This window comes from Anomalospiza imberbis, unplaced genomic scaffold (genome assembly GCF_031753505.1).
Source record: "Anomalospiza imberbis isolate Cuckoo-Finch-1a 21T00152 unplaced genomic scaffold, ASM3175350v1 scaffold_52, whole genome shotgun sequence".
In the NCBI taxonomy this organism is placed as follows: Eukaryota; Metazoa; Chordata; class Aves; order Passeriformes; family Viduidae; genus Anomalospiza; species Anomalospiza imberbis.
In genome coordinates this window covers 530,704-545,466 of record NW_027100130.1, presented here as the reverse complement: position 1 = coordinate 545,466, position 14,763 = coordinate 530,704, and the positions used below count along the sequence as shown (strand labels likewise).

The following is a 14,763-nucleotide window of genomic DNA, read 5'->3' as shown; positions in this document are numbered from 1 at the left end:
TGGGGAGGGGGCTTTTGAGGGGGGGGAGGTTTTTGGGGTCCTGGTAATTCGAGGAGGGGGCTTTTGGGAGAGGGGAGGTTTTTGGGGTCCTGCTAATTCGGGGAGGGGGCTTTTGGGAGAGGGGAGGTTTTTGGGGTCCTGGTAATTTGGGGAAGGGACTTTTGAGGGGGGGGGAGGTTTTTGGGGTCCTGGTAATTCGAGGAGGGGGCTTTTGGGGGGGGGGGGGTTGGGGTCCTGATAATTTGGGGAAGGGACTTTTGGGGGGGGGGAGGTTTTTGGGGTCCTGGTAATTTGGGGAAGGGACTTTTGAGGGGGGGGAGGTTTTTGGGGTCCTGCTAATTCGGGGAGGGGGCTTTTGGGAGAGGGGAGGTTTTTGGGGGTCCTGCTAATTCGGGGAGGGGGCTTTTGGGAGAGGGGAGGTTTTTGGGGTCCTGGTAATTTGGGGAAGGGACTTTTGAGGGGGGGGAGGTTTTTGGGGTCCTGATAATTCGAGGAGGGGGCTTTTGGGGGGGGGGGGGGTTGGGGTCCTGATAATTTGGGGAAGGGACTTTTGGGGGGGGGAGGTTTTTGGGGTCCTGGTAATTTGGGGAAGGGACTTTGAGGGGGGGAGGTTTTTGGGGTCCTGCTAATTCGGGGAGGGGGCTTTTGGGAGAGGGGAGGTTTTTGGGGTCCTGCTAATTCGGGGAGGGGGCTTTTGGGAGAGGGGAGGTTTTTGGGGTCCTGGTAATTCGAGGAGGGGGCTTTTGAGGGGGGGGAGGTTTTTGGGGTCCTGGTAATTTGGGGAGGGGGCTTTTGGGAGAGGGGAAGTTTTTGGGGTCCTGGTAATTCGGGGAGGGGGCTTTGGGATGACCCTTGGGTTTTCCGGGAGCCCCTGGAAGCTGGAGGGTTTAGAAGGAGGAGCTTGCTGCTGGCTGGGGGGGTTCTTGGGGGGCTCTAAAGGGTGCCCCCCACTCGGTTAACCCCTTCTCTCCCACAGCCCTTCCCGCTGCCCCCCGCTCCCCAGCTCTGGCCCGGCTCCTTCCTGGAGGAACTGGCCGAGATCCCGCTCCCGGCTCACTGGGGGGTTGTGGGGGCCGACGGTGGCCCCGGGCCGAGCCCGGCGCGGGGGCTACGGCTCGTGCAGCGCTGCCCCCGCTCCTCCATGGCCGCGGCCGCCGTGCTGCTCAACCCGGGCTTGGCTTTCCGCGTCTTGGTTGCCCGCGGCCGCCCGGTGCCCCCCGGGCACGAGGTGCTGGCCCGGCGCCCCCCGCTGCGCTCCGTGCTGGACCTGGTGGAGCTGCTCTGTGATCTCGAGGCCTACGGGCCCTGCCCGGGACCCCCGGGACCCCCGGCCCGGCCCCCCGCCCCCCGCTGCCATGTCCTGGTGAGGGGGGGGCGGTGCTGCCGGCCCTGCCAGATGTTGGCGGGGGAGGGGCATTGAGGGAGGGGGGAGGATTTGGGGAGGTGGGGATTTGGGGTGGGGGGGGAGCAAATGGAGGGGATGGATTGGGGCGGGGGGGGGATGGGAGTGAAAAACGTGGGGAGGGGGATGTTGATGGGAGGGAGATGGGGATGGGAAAGGAACCAAAATTTGGCGGGGGTGGGGGGTGGGAAGCGATAATTGAACTGGAATTGGGGTTGAGGAAATGAGGGGAAATGAAAACTGGGAGGGGAAGAGGAAAATGAGGAACCGGAAAGGTGGGGGGGGGGCACTAAAATCGGGGGATGTGGGGGTGGGGAGGAGGGATGGGGTGTTGCACCTTTGGGGTGGGTGGGGAGTGGATTTGGGGATGGAGCCTTGGATGTGGTGGGGGAGGGGCGCTGGCGAGTCCCCTGGGTGAGACCGGCACCCCTGGACCCCCAGAGAGTCACTGGGACATTCTGGGGTGCCCCACAGGTTTGGGGCTCCAGGACCCCGCTGTGGGGCTTCGGGGGGACCCCGGGGTGACGCCCCGATTTTGGGCACCCCGGGTCGTCCCGTCCCGTCCCCCCCCCCCCCCCTCCCAGTGACACAGCGAGGCTGAGGGACCCCAGCAGTGGCATTTTGAGGGGGGGAGTCCCCAGTTTGGTACCACTCCCCCCGTTTGGTTTCCCAGGGATATTGGGGTGTTGTCAGCACCCATTTTTGGGGGGTTTGCCCCCCACCCCCCAGGTTTATGGGGACATCAGGTTTATGGGGCCCCAAGTTTGTTCGTTCTCCCATTTCCCCAGTGCCATGCTGGGGCCCCTCCCCCACCCCCCAGAGCTTCTATTTTTGACACTGGAACTGCCCCCCCGAAATGGGGGCGCGGCCCCTTTAAGAGCCCTGCCCTCCCCCTCGTAGAGATTTAAATGACCTGTTAAAGGCGCGGGGAGGGGCGTGGCTTTCTTCAGCCCCGCCCCTCTGGTTAGGCCCCGCCCATGCGCACCTTTCACCTGCTGTTGCTTCCTGAGGCCATGTCCTTTTAAGGTAAAGGGGCGTGGCCTGCGCTGCTTAAGCCACTCCCACTCTACCCCCCGCCCCGCGCTGCCGTCAGGGAGTTTCGCGCCGAAGCCATAACCCCGCCCCCTCCCCTTGGCCCCGCCCCCTCGGCAGAATTTAAAGAGACCGCGAGGAATTATTTTTGTTAAAAGTAATAAAAGTTTTAAGGAGAAAAATAAAAACATTTCGAGACCCTTGAGAAAGGGATCGGTGTCCGGAGGAGGCCCCGGCGTGCCAAGGGACCTTCCCAGACACCTGGGCCCCCTCCCAAATTTGAGGGAGGGTCTCACCTCCCTACCCCAAACACCTTCTCCAGCAGGCGCTGCGGGGGCGCGGCCGGGGGGGGCCGAGCTTTGCGCCGCCAGATCTCCTCCTCGGTGGGTGTTTGGGTGAAGCCCCAGGTCGGGGCAGGGGCGGCGGGGTCCCCGGAGGTTTTGGTTTTGGGGGGGTCTTTGGAGGCGCGGCGGGCGTAGAACCCCCCCTCCCGCTTGGCCTGGGCCACCTCGGCCCGCAGGCGCTGCGCCCGCACCTGGCGCTCGTAGCTGAGCCGCTCGCTCAGGTGAGGCCACCGGAAGCCGGGCAGGTACTGGGGGGGATGGGCACAGGTCAGGGGATCCCCCAAACAACCTCAGACCACCCCCAAACCCCCCCCCCCCCCAGTGAGGTTTTGGGGTGCTCAAACCCCGCCCAGCTGCTGGCCCAGGTGTGTGGGAGGGGTCCCCCCAACACAGCCCTGCCCCTCCCCCAGTGCTGGGCACCCCCTTGAACCCTAATACAGGAACCCCCAGTGGGCCAAAACTGTCTGAGACTCCCCCAAAAAAGAGACCCAGGTGCTCCCTACAAACCTGGGACCCCCAAAAAAGGGACCCAGGTGCTCCCTACAAACCTGGGACCCCCAAAAAAGGGACCCAGGTGCTCCCTACAAACCTGGGACCCCCAAAAAAGGCACCCAGGTGCTCCCTACAAACCTGGGACCCCCCCAAAAAAGGACCCAGGTGCTCTTTACAAACCTGGGATCCCCCCAAAAAAGGACCCAGGTGCTCTTTACAAACCTGGGACCCCCAAAAAAGGGACCCAGGTGCTCCCTACAAACCTGGGACCCCCCCAAAAAAGAGACCCAGGTGCTCTTTACAAACCTGGGACCCCCAAAAAGGGACCCAGGTGCTCCTTACAAACCTGGGACCCCCCCAAAAAAGGACCCAGGTGCTGCTTACAAACCTGGGACCCCCAAAAAAGGCACCCAGGTGCTGCTTACAAACCTGGGACCCCCAAAAAAGGGACCCAGGTGCTCCCTACAAACCTGGGACCCCCAAAAAAGGGACCAGGTGCTCCCTACACACCTGGGACCCCCAAAAAAGGGACCCAGGTGCTCACTACAAAGGTTGTGGACCACCAAAAAGGGACCCAGGGCTACCCCGACCCCTCACCCATAAAGGGTCCCAATTACCCAGGAGCCCACAGGTGCCCCCCTCGCCCCAGGGCATCTAAATACCTGAGACCCCCCCCCCAAAAAGGGCTCCAACCCCCCTAAAACCGTTCTGGACCAGGCGGGACCCCTCCCCAGGAGCCCCCCGAGCCCCACCTTGATGCTCCAGCAGTGATGGCGGAAGGGGCTGCGGGGCCGGGGGGCCATGGGGGCCCCGTGCAGGATTTTGGCCGCGCGTTTGGCCGCTCGCTTGTCCCGAAATTCCACCCAGCCCTCGGCGAACGCCACGGCCGGGGGCCCCCCCGGGCGCTGCCGCCGCCGCCGCACGGAGCCTCCTGCGGGAACGGGGAGGGGGCGCTGAGAAAGGAGGGGAGAACCCCCCCGCCCCGGGGAGGGCTGAGATCCCCCCCACCCAAGGGGGCTGAACACCCCTCCCCCACCCGCTCCGTGGGTGTCAGCGGGGCTGGGAGGGGCCCGGACCCCCCCTCCCCGGTTCTGTACCTGCAGGGGGGCTGTGGGGACCCCAGCCCCATTCCGCATTGCTGGGGCTCTGTGGGGCACCCTGACCCCCCCAGGACCCCCGCACTCACCGCGGGGCTGAAAGAAGACCCTGCCCAGCTCCCCGTGCGGCCGCAGCAGCGCCCGGGCCTGACGGGGCCCGAAGCCCGGGGGGAGGAAGGACAAATAAAGGACCCCCGGTACCACCGGCTTTGGGGGGGGGTCGGAGGGGGCTTCGGCAGCGGGGGAGCCCTCGGGACCCTCCTCTTCCTCCTCCTTTTCTTCCTCTTCTTCCTCCTCCTTTGCTTCCTCTTCCTCCTCCTTTGCTTCCTCCTCCTCTTCCTCCTCCTCCTCGCCCCTCCTGTGCGGGTCCCGCTCGGCCCCAGCCATGGCCCCTGCGATGGTCAGGAAGGAGTTAAAGGGAGGCGACCACCCCCAGGGCCCCCCCCCCACCCCTTTCCAGGTTCTGTCGCACCCCCAATTCCCCCCGGGACCCCCAAAATCGCCCCCGGCCCCGCACCCGCACAACGCGGCCGGCCGCGGTCGTAAAACACCAACACAGCCGTAAAGCGCCGCTAGCAAGGAGCGGGGGGAATCGCGAAAAAGCCGTAAAGCCCGGAAAGGCGGGGCCTTGCTTTAGGGGGCGGGGTTTATGTGAAGGGGCGTGGTTAGACGCTAAGGGGGCGTGGATCAATGTGGGGGCGTGGCCTGGCGGCAGCGGGAAGCGCGCGCCGCGGTTTGGGCGGGAACGGCTGAGGCGGAGTTTTGGCGGGAAAAGCCCCGCCCGCTCCGGGGCCCCTCAAACCCCCCGCATTCCCCCCCCAGCCCCCGGGGGCTCCCCGAAAGCCCCCGGCACCCACTGAGCCCCCGGCACCCACTGACCCCCACCCCGGACCCACTGACCCCCCTGGGAACACTGACCCCCACCCCGGGACCCACTGACCCCCCTGGGACCCACTGACCCCCCTGGGACCCACTGAACCCCCCGGGACCCACTGATCCCCCCGGGACCCACTGACCCCCACCCCGGGACCACTGACCCCCACCCCAGACCCACCGACCCCCCGGGACCCACTGACCCCCCCCGGGACCACTGACCCCCACCCCGGGACCCACTGACCCCCCTGGGAACACTGACCCCCCCGGGACCCACTGAGCCCCCGGCACCCACTGACCCCCACCCCGGACCCACTGACCCCCCTGGGAACACTGACCCCCCGGGACCCACTGACCCCACCCCGGGACCACTGACCCCCCCGGGACCAGTGACCCCCCACCCCGGGACCCACTGATCCCCCCGGCACCCACTGAGCCCCACCCCGGACCCACTGACCCCCCCCGGCACCCACTGACCCCCACCCCGGGACCACTGACCCCCACCCCGGGACCACTGACCCCCCCCGGGACCACTGAGCCCCACCCCGGACCCACTGACCCCCCTGGGAACACTGACCCCCCCGGCACCCACTGACCCCCCGGGACCCACTGACCCCACCCCGGGACCCACTGATCCCCCCGGGACCCACTGACCCTCCCCGAGACCACTGACCCCCACCCCGGGACCACTGAGCCCCACCCCGGGACCCACTGACCCCCCCGGCACCCACTGACCCTCACCCCGGCACCCACTGACCCCCCTGGGAACACTGACCCCCCCGGCACCCACTGACCCCCCGGGACCCACTGACCCCCACCCCGGGACCACTGACCCCCCCGGGACCCACTGATCCCCCCCGGGACCACTGACCCCCACCCCGGGACCCACTGACCCCCACCCCGGGACCACTGACCCCATCCCGGACCCACTGACCCCCCCGGCACCCACTGACCCCACCCCGGCACCCACTGACCCCACCCCGGGACCACTGAGCCCCCCCAGTGTCCCCTCCTTGTCCCCTCAGAGCTCTCCTGGGTCACCCCCCCCTCCATGTCCCCCACCGACCCCCCGTGCCTCTCCATGGCCCCCCTCAGCCCCCCAAGTGTCCTCAGAGCCCCCCAGGATTCTGCTCACCCTCCCAGAGTCCCCATCAGCCCCCCAAGTGTCCTCAGAGCCCCCCAGGATTCTGCTCACCCTCCCAGAGTCCCCATCAGCCCCCCCAAGTGTCCTCAGAGCCCCCAGGATTCTGCTCACCCTCCCAGAGTCCCCATCAGCCCCCCCGTGTCCCCCCTCCCTCGTCTGGTCTGGGGGGGGTCCTGGCTGCAGATGAGCAGTGGATTATCACCCCCCCCCCCGTAATCCGACAGCTGGGGGGGATTAGGGCCCTCCGGCCCCCCAAGCCCCCCGAGGGACTCAGCCCCACCATGGGACCCCCTGGGGATGTGTTCGGGGAGGGGGGCACCCCTAATTCCGCTCACCCCCCCCCCCCATCCCCCAGTAATTAACATCTGGTTTAATTGGGGGGGGCAGGGGGTTGTGGGAGTTCGGCCAAGCCGGGATGGGGCGGGGGGGCCCCTTCCCCCTCCCTTCCCCATCAGCATCTGGAGGGACCCCGAGGGGGGGGGGGTTGGGGGGGAACTGGGGGGGCCAGGACGGGGGCGGCCCCAGTCCCCAGCGGCTGCACAGGGACAGGAGCACCCACGGGCCAGGTGAGCGGGGTGAGGGCACCGGGACCCCAAACTGGGGGGTGCTGGGAACCCCCAAACATCCCTCCAGGGTGGGGACAGATCCCTGTGCCCCATGGGGGGGCTGCCCCCCACACGGGGGGTGTCCCTGCCTCATGGGGTGTCATTCCCCCCCTCCCCACCCCGCAAAGCGTGTCCCCCCCACCCCAGTGGGTGCCACCCCCCATAACCCCTCTCTATCCCTCCTGCCCACTCTGGTGTCCCTGTGAGCCCCCTGGTCCCTGGGGTACCACCCCCACCCCACAGGGTGCGACCCCTGCCCCGTGGGGTGCCATCCCCACTGCCCACTCTGCTGACCCCCGCGGTGACCCTGCTGTGCCCCCCTGGCACCCACCCTGCCCCACAGGGAGCCACCTGTGCCCCATGGGGTTCCAGCCCCACCCCACTGTGCCACCACTGCCCACCCTGCTGTCCCTGTGCCCCCCTGGCACCCACCCTGCCCCACAGGGTGCCACCTCTGCCCCCTATCACCCCCTAACCCCCTCTTTGCCCCCAGCCCACCATGCCCACCCCACCGGTGGTCCCGCTGGTGGTCCCGCTGGTGGCCCTGCTGTCGCTGTGCCCGCCGTGCCGCTGCCCCCCCGGCGCCCACCCAGCCCCACGCCATCCGGCTGGAGGGCGACCTGACGCTGGGGGGCCTGTTCCCGGTGCACGCCCGCGGCCCCGCCGGGGTGCCCTGCGGGCCGGTCAAGAAGGAGAAGGGCATCCACCGGCTGGAGGCCATGCTGTACGCGCTGGACCGCGTCAACGGCGACCCGCGCGTGCTGCCCAACCTGACGCTGGGCGCCCGCATCCTGGACACCTGCTCCAGGGACACCTACGCCCTGGAGCAAGCGCTGAGCTTCGTGCGCAGCCTCCTGCCCCCCGAGGGGGGCGAGGGCAGCTGCCCCGACGGGTCGGCCCCGCGCCGGCCCCCGCCCGAGCGCCTGGTCGGGGTCATCGGGGCGTCCGCCAGCTCCGTGTCCATCATGGTGGCCAACGTGCTGCGGCTGTTTGCGGTGAGATGCGAGGATTTGGGGGGCGTTGGGGGCACGGAGGGGCACTGGGGACGTGGAGGGACATCGGGGGCATGGAGGGACATTGGTGTCTCTGCCAGCTCCGTGTCCATCATGGTGGCCAACGTGCTGCGGCTGTTTGCGGTGAGATGCGGGGATTTGGGGGGCTTTGGGGGCACGGAAGGGCACTGGGGAGGTGGAGGGACATCGGGGGCATGGAGGGACATTGGTGTCTCTGCCAGCTCCGTGTCCATCATGGTGGCCAACGTGCTGCGGCTGTTTGCGGTGAGATGCGGGGATTTGGGGGGCTTTGGGGGCACGGAAGGGCACTGGGGAGGTGGAGGGACATCGGGGGCATGGAGGGACATTGGTGTCTCTGCCAGCTCCGTGTCCATCATGGTGGCCAACGTGCTGCGGCTGTTTGCGGTGAGATGCGGGGATTTGGGGGGCGTTGGGGGCACGGAGGGGACGTGGGCAGCAGTGGTGCCTCTGCCATCTCGGTGGCCATCGTGGTGGCCAATGTCCAGGGACTCTTTGTGATCACCGGGGGTGTCGAGCACATTGGGGATGTTGGAGGGAATGTGGGGGGTGACATGGGACAGCGCTGTCCCCACAGTGTCCTCATGGTGTCCTCTCCCTGTGAGGGGGGGCCTGGACACCTGGTCCCCCTCCGTGTTGTCCCCCCCCCCACTTCCAGAACCTTCCCCTCCTCCCCCCCAGGGTGTTACCCACAATCCCCTGGGACGGCAGCAAATGGCCCAGGGGGATTAGGGGGGATTAGGGACAGGGAGGGGGGGGTCCCACAGTGCCAGGTCCCCTGGGTGTCCCCCCCCGCTTGTCCCCCATGTCCCCAGCCCCGGGGCTGAGCCCCCCGTGCCCCCTCACACCCCTCTGTCCTTTATGTCCCCTCACTCTCCCCAGTGTCCCCCCAGACCCTTCCTACATCAACAGCTCCACACTGACCCCCCCCACAGCCCTTCACCCCCATCTCCCCATGGCCCCACGACGCCCCCAAACCCCCCAATGTCCTCACGTCCCTGACACGTCCCCAGTGTCCCCCCTGTCCCTGACGTGTCCCCGATGTCCCCAGATCCCCCAGATCAGCTACGCCTCCACGGCCCCCGAGCTGTCAGACCCCGGGCGTTACGAGTTCTTCTCGCGGGTGGTGCCGCCGGACTCGTACCAGGCGCAGGCCATGGTGGCTGTGGTGCGGGCGCTGGGCTGGAGCTACGTCAGCACGCTGGCCTCCGAGGGCAACTACGGCGAGAGCGGTGTCGAGGCTTTCGTGCAGAGCTCCCGCGAGGCCGGTGGGCTGTGCTGGGTTATACTGGGTTATACTGGGTTGTACTGGGAGGGGCACTGGGTTATACTGGGAGGCACTGGACCATACTGGGATGTACTGGGAGGATGAGCTCTGCATGGAACAGAGAGGTTCTGAGGCCTGGAGAGGACGGGTGGTCCCCTTCCACACTGGTCCGTACTGGTTTATACTGGTCTGTACTGGGGCAGGGGGCCTGTGCATCGCCCAGTCCATCAAGATCCCGCGGGAGCCGAAGCCGGGGGAGTTCGCCAAGGTCATCGGGCGCCTGATGGAGACGTCGACCGCGCGCGGGGTCGTGCTCTTTGCCAACGAGGACGACATCCGGTGAGACCAGTGCACCCCAGTGCGCACCGGTCCTGCCCCAGTCCCTCCCCAGTGCTCCTCAGCCCGCTGGAGTTCATCCCAGTCTAGGCAGGTCCCCTCCCAGTCCAACCCAGTGGCCTCCCAGCCCTTTCGGTCCGTCCACGTTCCCTCCCAGTCCTTCACAGTCCATCCCAGCAGCCTCCACTGTTCATCCCAGTATCCACCCAACCCATTCCATTCCCTCCCAGTTACCTCCCAGTGCCCCCAGTCCCTCCCAGTTTGCCCAGCAGCCGTGCCTGTCCCCGCAGGCGGGTGCTGGAGGCCGCCACGCTAGCCAACCTCTCGGGCCACTTCTCGTGGGTGGGCTCGGACAGCTGGGGGGCCAAGATGGCGCCGGTGCAGGGCCTGGAGGAGGCGGCGCACGGGGCCATCACCATCCTGCCCAAACGGGCCTCGGTGCCTGGTGAGCGCTGGGGGCACTGGGAGGGACTGGGGGGACTGGGAGGGACTGGGGGCACTGGGGAGACTGCGGGCACTGGGAGGGACTGGGGGGGACTGGGAGCACTGGGGAGACTGCGGGCACTGGGAGGGACTGGGGGGACTGGGAGCACTGGGGGCACTGGGAGCACTGGGGGCACTGGGGGGGACTGGGGGCACTGGGGACACTGGGAGCACTGGGGACACTGGGGGCACTGGGGGCACTGGGAGCACTGGGGGCACTGGGGGGGACTGGGGGCACTGGGGGCACTGGGAGGGACTGGGGGCACTGGGAGGGACTGGGGGCACTGGGAGCACTGGGGGCACTGGGGGCACTGGGGGGCACTGGGAGTTTATTGGGAGGGACTGGGGGAAACTGGGATGGGCTGGGGAAGACTGGAGGTTGCTGGGGGGGCTCTTGGGGAGCCCAGAGTGGGTTTGGGGGCTCCGGGGAGGCTCTTAGGGGGCTTTGGGGAGACCTGAGGAGGTTTGGGGGGGCTCTGGGGGGTTCGGTTTGGGGCTCTGGGGGGCTTGTGGGACACTCCAGGGTTCTGTGGGTCGCCCATGGCTCCGTGGGGTCCCCTGTGAGCCTGTGGGGTGCCCCCCTGACCCCGCGGTGGCGCCGTGTCCCCCCAGGCTTTGACGAGTACTTCACGTCGCGCTCGCTGGAGAACAACCGCCGCAACCTCTGGTTCCACGAGTTCTGGGAGGACGACTTCAACTGCCGCCTGCCCCACGGCACCGCGCCCCACGGAGACCCCGCGGGGGCACCCGGAGCGCCCGTGCGCAAATGCACAGGTACCCTGCCCTATGGGAACCCCATAGGGACCCCACAGGGACCCTGCCCTATGGGGACCCCATAGAGACCCCATAGGGACCCCACAGGTACCCTGCCCTATGGGGACCCCATAGGGACCCCACAGGGACCCTGCCCTATAGAGACCCTATAAAGAGCCCACAGGGGCCCCATAGAGACCCCATAGGGACCCCACAGGTACCCTGCCCTATGGGGACCCCATAGAGACCCCATAGGGACCCCACAGCTACCCTGCCCCACAAGGACCCCATAGAGACCCTATAGAGACCCCACAGGTACCCTGCCCCAGACACCCCATAGCAGCCTCACAGGGACACCACAGAGACCCCACAGGTAAGTTTAGGGTGCCCATGGCAGGTTTAGGGTGCCCATTTGGGGTCCCCAGGTGGAAGCGCATTGGGCAGGACTCACCCTGCAAGCAGGAGGGGAAGGTGGGGTGTCCATGGTGGGTTTGGGGTGCTGTTGTGGGTTTGGGGTGCCCATTTGAGATCTCGAACCCCCCAGGGCGGGAGCGCATCGGGCGGGACTCGCCCTACGAGCAGGAGGAGAAGGTGGGGTGCCCGTGGCAGGTTTAGGGTGCTGTTGTGGGTTTGGGGTGCCCATTTGGGATCTCGAACCCCCAGGGCGGGAGCGCATCGGGCGGGACTCGCCCTACGAGCAGGAGGGGAAGGTGCAGTTCGTCATCGACGCCGTGCTGGCCATGGCCCACGGGCTGCACTCGCTGCTGGGCGAGGCCTGCCCGGGCGGGGGGCTCTGTGCCCACATGGACCCCCCGGACGGGCGCCGCCTGCTCACCCACATCCGCAGGGTGGCCTTCAACGGTACCGTGGCACTGGGAGCATACTGGGATATGGGGGGGCGCACTGGAGACCATACTGGGAACTACTGGGAGACACTGGGATATACTAGGGTGGCACAGGGAGGGAGATGGGGGCACTGGAGAGCATACTGGGAATTACTAGGAGGTATTGGGATATACTGGGAGGTACTGGGAAGGGGATGGTGGCACTTGAGATCATACTGGGACATACTGGGAAACACTGGGATGTACTAGGGGGAACAGGGAGAGGGATGGGAGCACTTGAGACCATACTGGGATGTACTGGGAGCCACTGTGGGGCAGTGGGAAGGGGATGGGTGCACTGGTAACCATACTGGGAGCACTGGTTTACCCTGTACCAGGGCCACGCCAGGGCTGAGGGGGTCACTGACCTTTTCTGTGGGATGGCAGGGGGTGTCCCTGACCTAAACTGGTGGTTACTGGTTTATACTGGTCCGTACTGGTGCGCAGGCAGCGCTGGGACACCGGTGTCCTTCAATGAGAACGGGGACGCCCCCGGGCGCTACGACATCTTCCAGTTCCAGGGGGGCAACGGCACCGGGGCCTACCGGGCTGTGGGGCAGTGGGTGCAGGGGCTGCACCTGCAGGTGGGTCCGGGACCCCCAAAGCCCAGGGGTGCCCCCCAGGGGTGCTCCCTCTGACCCTCCCAGGGTCAGCCGGGGTTATCCCAGTGGCCAAACGGGGGCACTGGGTGGGGGATGCCCTGTTCCTCCTGGGTGGGTGTCCATGGAGGGCTTGGGGGAAACATGGGGTGCCTGTGGGGGGGTTCCCTGAGGAGGTTTGGGGTGTTCATGGAGGTTTTGGGTTGTCTGTGGTGGGTCTGGGTTTTTCACAGGGGGTTTGAGATGTCCATGGGGGTTTGTGGTGTCCACGGAGGGTTTGGCGGATCCGTGAGGTGCCCGTGAGGGGTTGGGATGTCCATAGGGTGTTCAAGATGTCCCTAGGGTATTTGGGGTGTCCCTGGGGAGGTTTGGGGTATCCCTGACCGTCCCCCCACCAGGAGGATGCCATGGCCTGGGGCTCCAACTCGTCGTCACCGCCACCCTCGGTGTGCAGCCTGCCGTGCGGCCCCGGCGAGCGCAAGAAGCCGGTGAAGGGGGTTCCGTGCTGCTGGCACTGTGAGCTCTGCGGGGGCTACCAGTACCGGGCCGACCTGCTCACCTGCCTGCCCTGTGCCCCTCACCTGCGCCCCACGCCCAACCGCACCGCCTGCCGCCCCACACCTGTGCTGCGCCTGCGCTGGGGCGACCCCTGCGCCGCCGTCCCGCTGGCCCTGGCCACGCTGGGGCTGATGGCCACCGCCTTCGTGCTGGCCACCTTCGTGCGGCACCACGAGACGCCGATCGTCAAAGCGTCGGGGCGCGAGCTGAGCTACGTCCTGCTGGCCGGCATCGCCCTGGTCTACGCCATCACCTTCCTCATGGTGGCCGAGCCCGGCGTGGGGGTCTGCGCCCTGCGGCGACTCTTCCTGGGCATGGGCATGAGCCTGACCTACGCCGCGCTGCTGACCAAGACCAACCGCATCTACCGCATCTTTGAGCAGGGTGAGGGGCTGGGGGGCACGGGGTGAGGGGCTGGGGTCTCACCTGTGCCACGCTCTCACCAAGACCAACTGCATTGCCACGTCTTTGAGCAGGGTGAGGGGCACAGTGGGGTGGGAAGACGGGGTGAGGGGCTCTGGGCAGGGGTGAGGGGCACTGGGGGGCAGGAGCCTGGGGTGTGGTGTTGCATGAGGGACATGGGACAGGGTCCCCATCCTGTGCTCCTCACCAAGACCAGCCCCGTCCCCAAGGGAGGTGACTTCCAGGGCCTCCAAAAGTTTTGGGGGTCCAGATCAGGCTGAGGGACACGGGGTACCCCAACGCCCACCCCTTCAGGCCGGGCGAGCTCTGGGGGTGCCAGCAGCCCCCCGTAACCCGCCGTACCCCGCAGGGAAGCGCTCGGTGACGCCGCCGCGCTTCATCAGCCCCACCTCGCAGCTGGTCATCACCTTCACGCTCAGCGGGCTGCAGCTGGTGGCCGCGGCCACCTGGCTGCTGGTCCGGCCACCCCACGCCCTCATCGACTACGAGATGGGCCGGACCCCCGACCCCGAGGCGGCGCGGGGGGTCCTGCGCTGCGACATGGCCGAGGGGGCCACGCTGGCCTGCCTGGCCTACGCCCTGCTGCTGATGCTCACCTGCACCGTGTACGCCGTCAAAGCGCGCGGCGTCCCCGAGACCTTCAACGAGGCCAAGCCCATCGGCTTCGCCATGTACACCACCTGCGTGGTGTGGCTCGCCTTCGGGCCCATCTTCTTCGGAGCCGCCCAGTCGGCAGAGAGGGTGAGGAGGGGGGTTTGGGGTCCCTGGGGGTATTTGGGGGGCTGCTGGGAGGACTCTCGGGGTATTTGGGGGATCACTGTGGGCACACATGGTCTGGTTCGCCTTTGAGCCCATTTTTGGCAACGCCCAGTCGGCTGGGAAGGTGAGGAGGGGGATTTGGGGGATCCCTAGGGGTATTTGGAGGCCCCCTGGGGGCATTTGGGGGGGGGGGTCCCTGTTTTGGGATCAATGGGATTTAGCCATATGGGCATCAGTGGGATTTGAGATTACCTGCTTTTGGGGTCACTAGGATTCTGGGGCACTCTTTTTGGGGTGCAGGTGCACGTACAAACGGCCACGGCGACCGTGGGCCCTTGGGACAGTTGGGCTGGGGAATGGCTGGGTTTGGGGTGCAGTGGGATTTGGGATGGAGGATTTCGGGGTCAGCAGGATTTTGGGGTACCGTTTTCGGGGTGCAGGTGCACGTGCAGACGGCCACGCTGACGGTGTCCATGTCGCTGTCGGCCTCGGTGCCGCTGGGGCTCCTCTACGCCCCCAAGGTCTACGTGATCCTGCTGCACCCCGAGCGCAACCAGCCCAAGCGGCGCGGTGCCGACCCCCCCCCGTAGGGACCCCCAGATTGGGGGACCCCTGGCACCCCAAAACCCCCGACCCCCAGAGCCCCCTCCCCACAATAAAGCTGCTCCCGCAAACCCCCAG

General features: G+C 67.2%; 2 protein-coding genes across 2 annotated transcripts; one reads left to right on the top strand and one right to left on the bottom strand.

Moving 5' to 3' along the window:
- Positions 1 to 2,410: 2,410 nt before the first annotated feature.
- ABT1 (activator of basal transcription 1) lies at positions 2,411 to 4,954 on the bottom strand. Its single transcript, XM_068178670.1, has 4 exons — positions 4,885 to 4,954; positions 4,457 to 4,759; positions 4,023 to 4,201; positions 2,411 to 3,026 (listed from the first exon to the last, which is right to left on the bottom strand). The coding sequence occupies exons 2-4, from the start codon at positions 4,752 to 4,754 to the stop codon at positions 2,727 to 2,729; spliced, it is 777 nt and encodes a 258-aa protein (XP_068034771.1). The 5' UTR covers positions 4,755 to 4,759; positions 4,885 to 4,954; the 3' UTR covers positions 2,411 to 2,726.
- A 1,567-nt stretch (positions 4,955 to 6,521) lies between these two features.
- On the top strand, positions 6,522 to 14,757 carry LOC137467091 (metabotropic glutamate receptor 6-like). Its single transcript, XM_068178645.1, has 11 exons — positions 6,522 to 6,950; positions 7,483 to 7,984; positions 9,072 to 9,288; positions 9,491 to 9,626; positions 9,914 to 10,068; positions 10,719 to 10,880; positions 11,523 to 11,720; positions 12,191 to 12,327; positions 12,741 to 13,284; positions 13,673 to 14,064; positions 14,523 to 14,757. The coding sequence occupies exons 1-11, from the start codon at positions 6,682 to 6,684 to the stop codon at positions 14,670 to 14,672; spliced, it is 2,862 nt and encodes a 953-aa protein (XP_068034746.1). The 5' UTR covers positions 6,522 to 6,681; the 3' UTR covers positions 14,673 to 14,757.
- Positions 14,758 to 14,763: the final 6 nt, after the last annotated feature.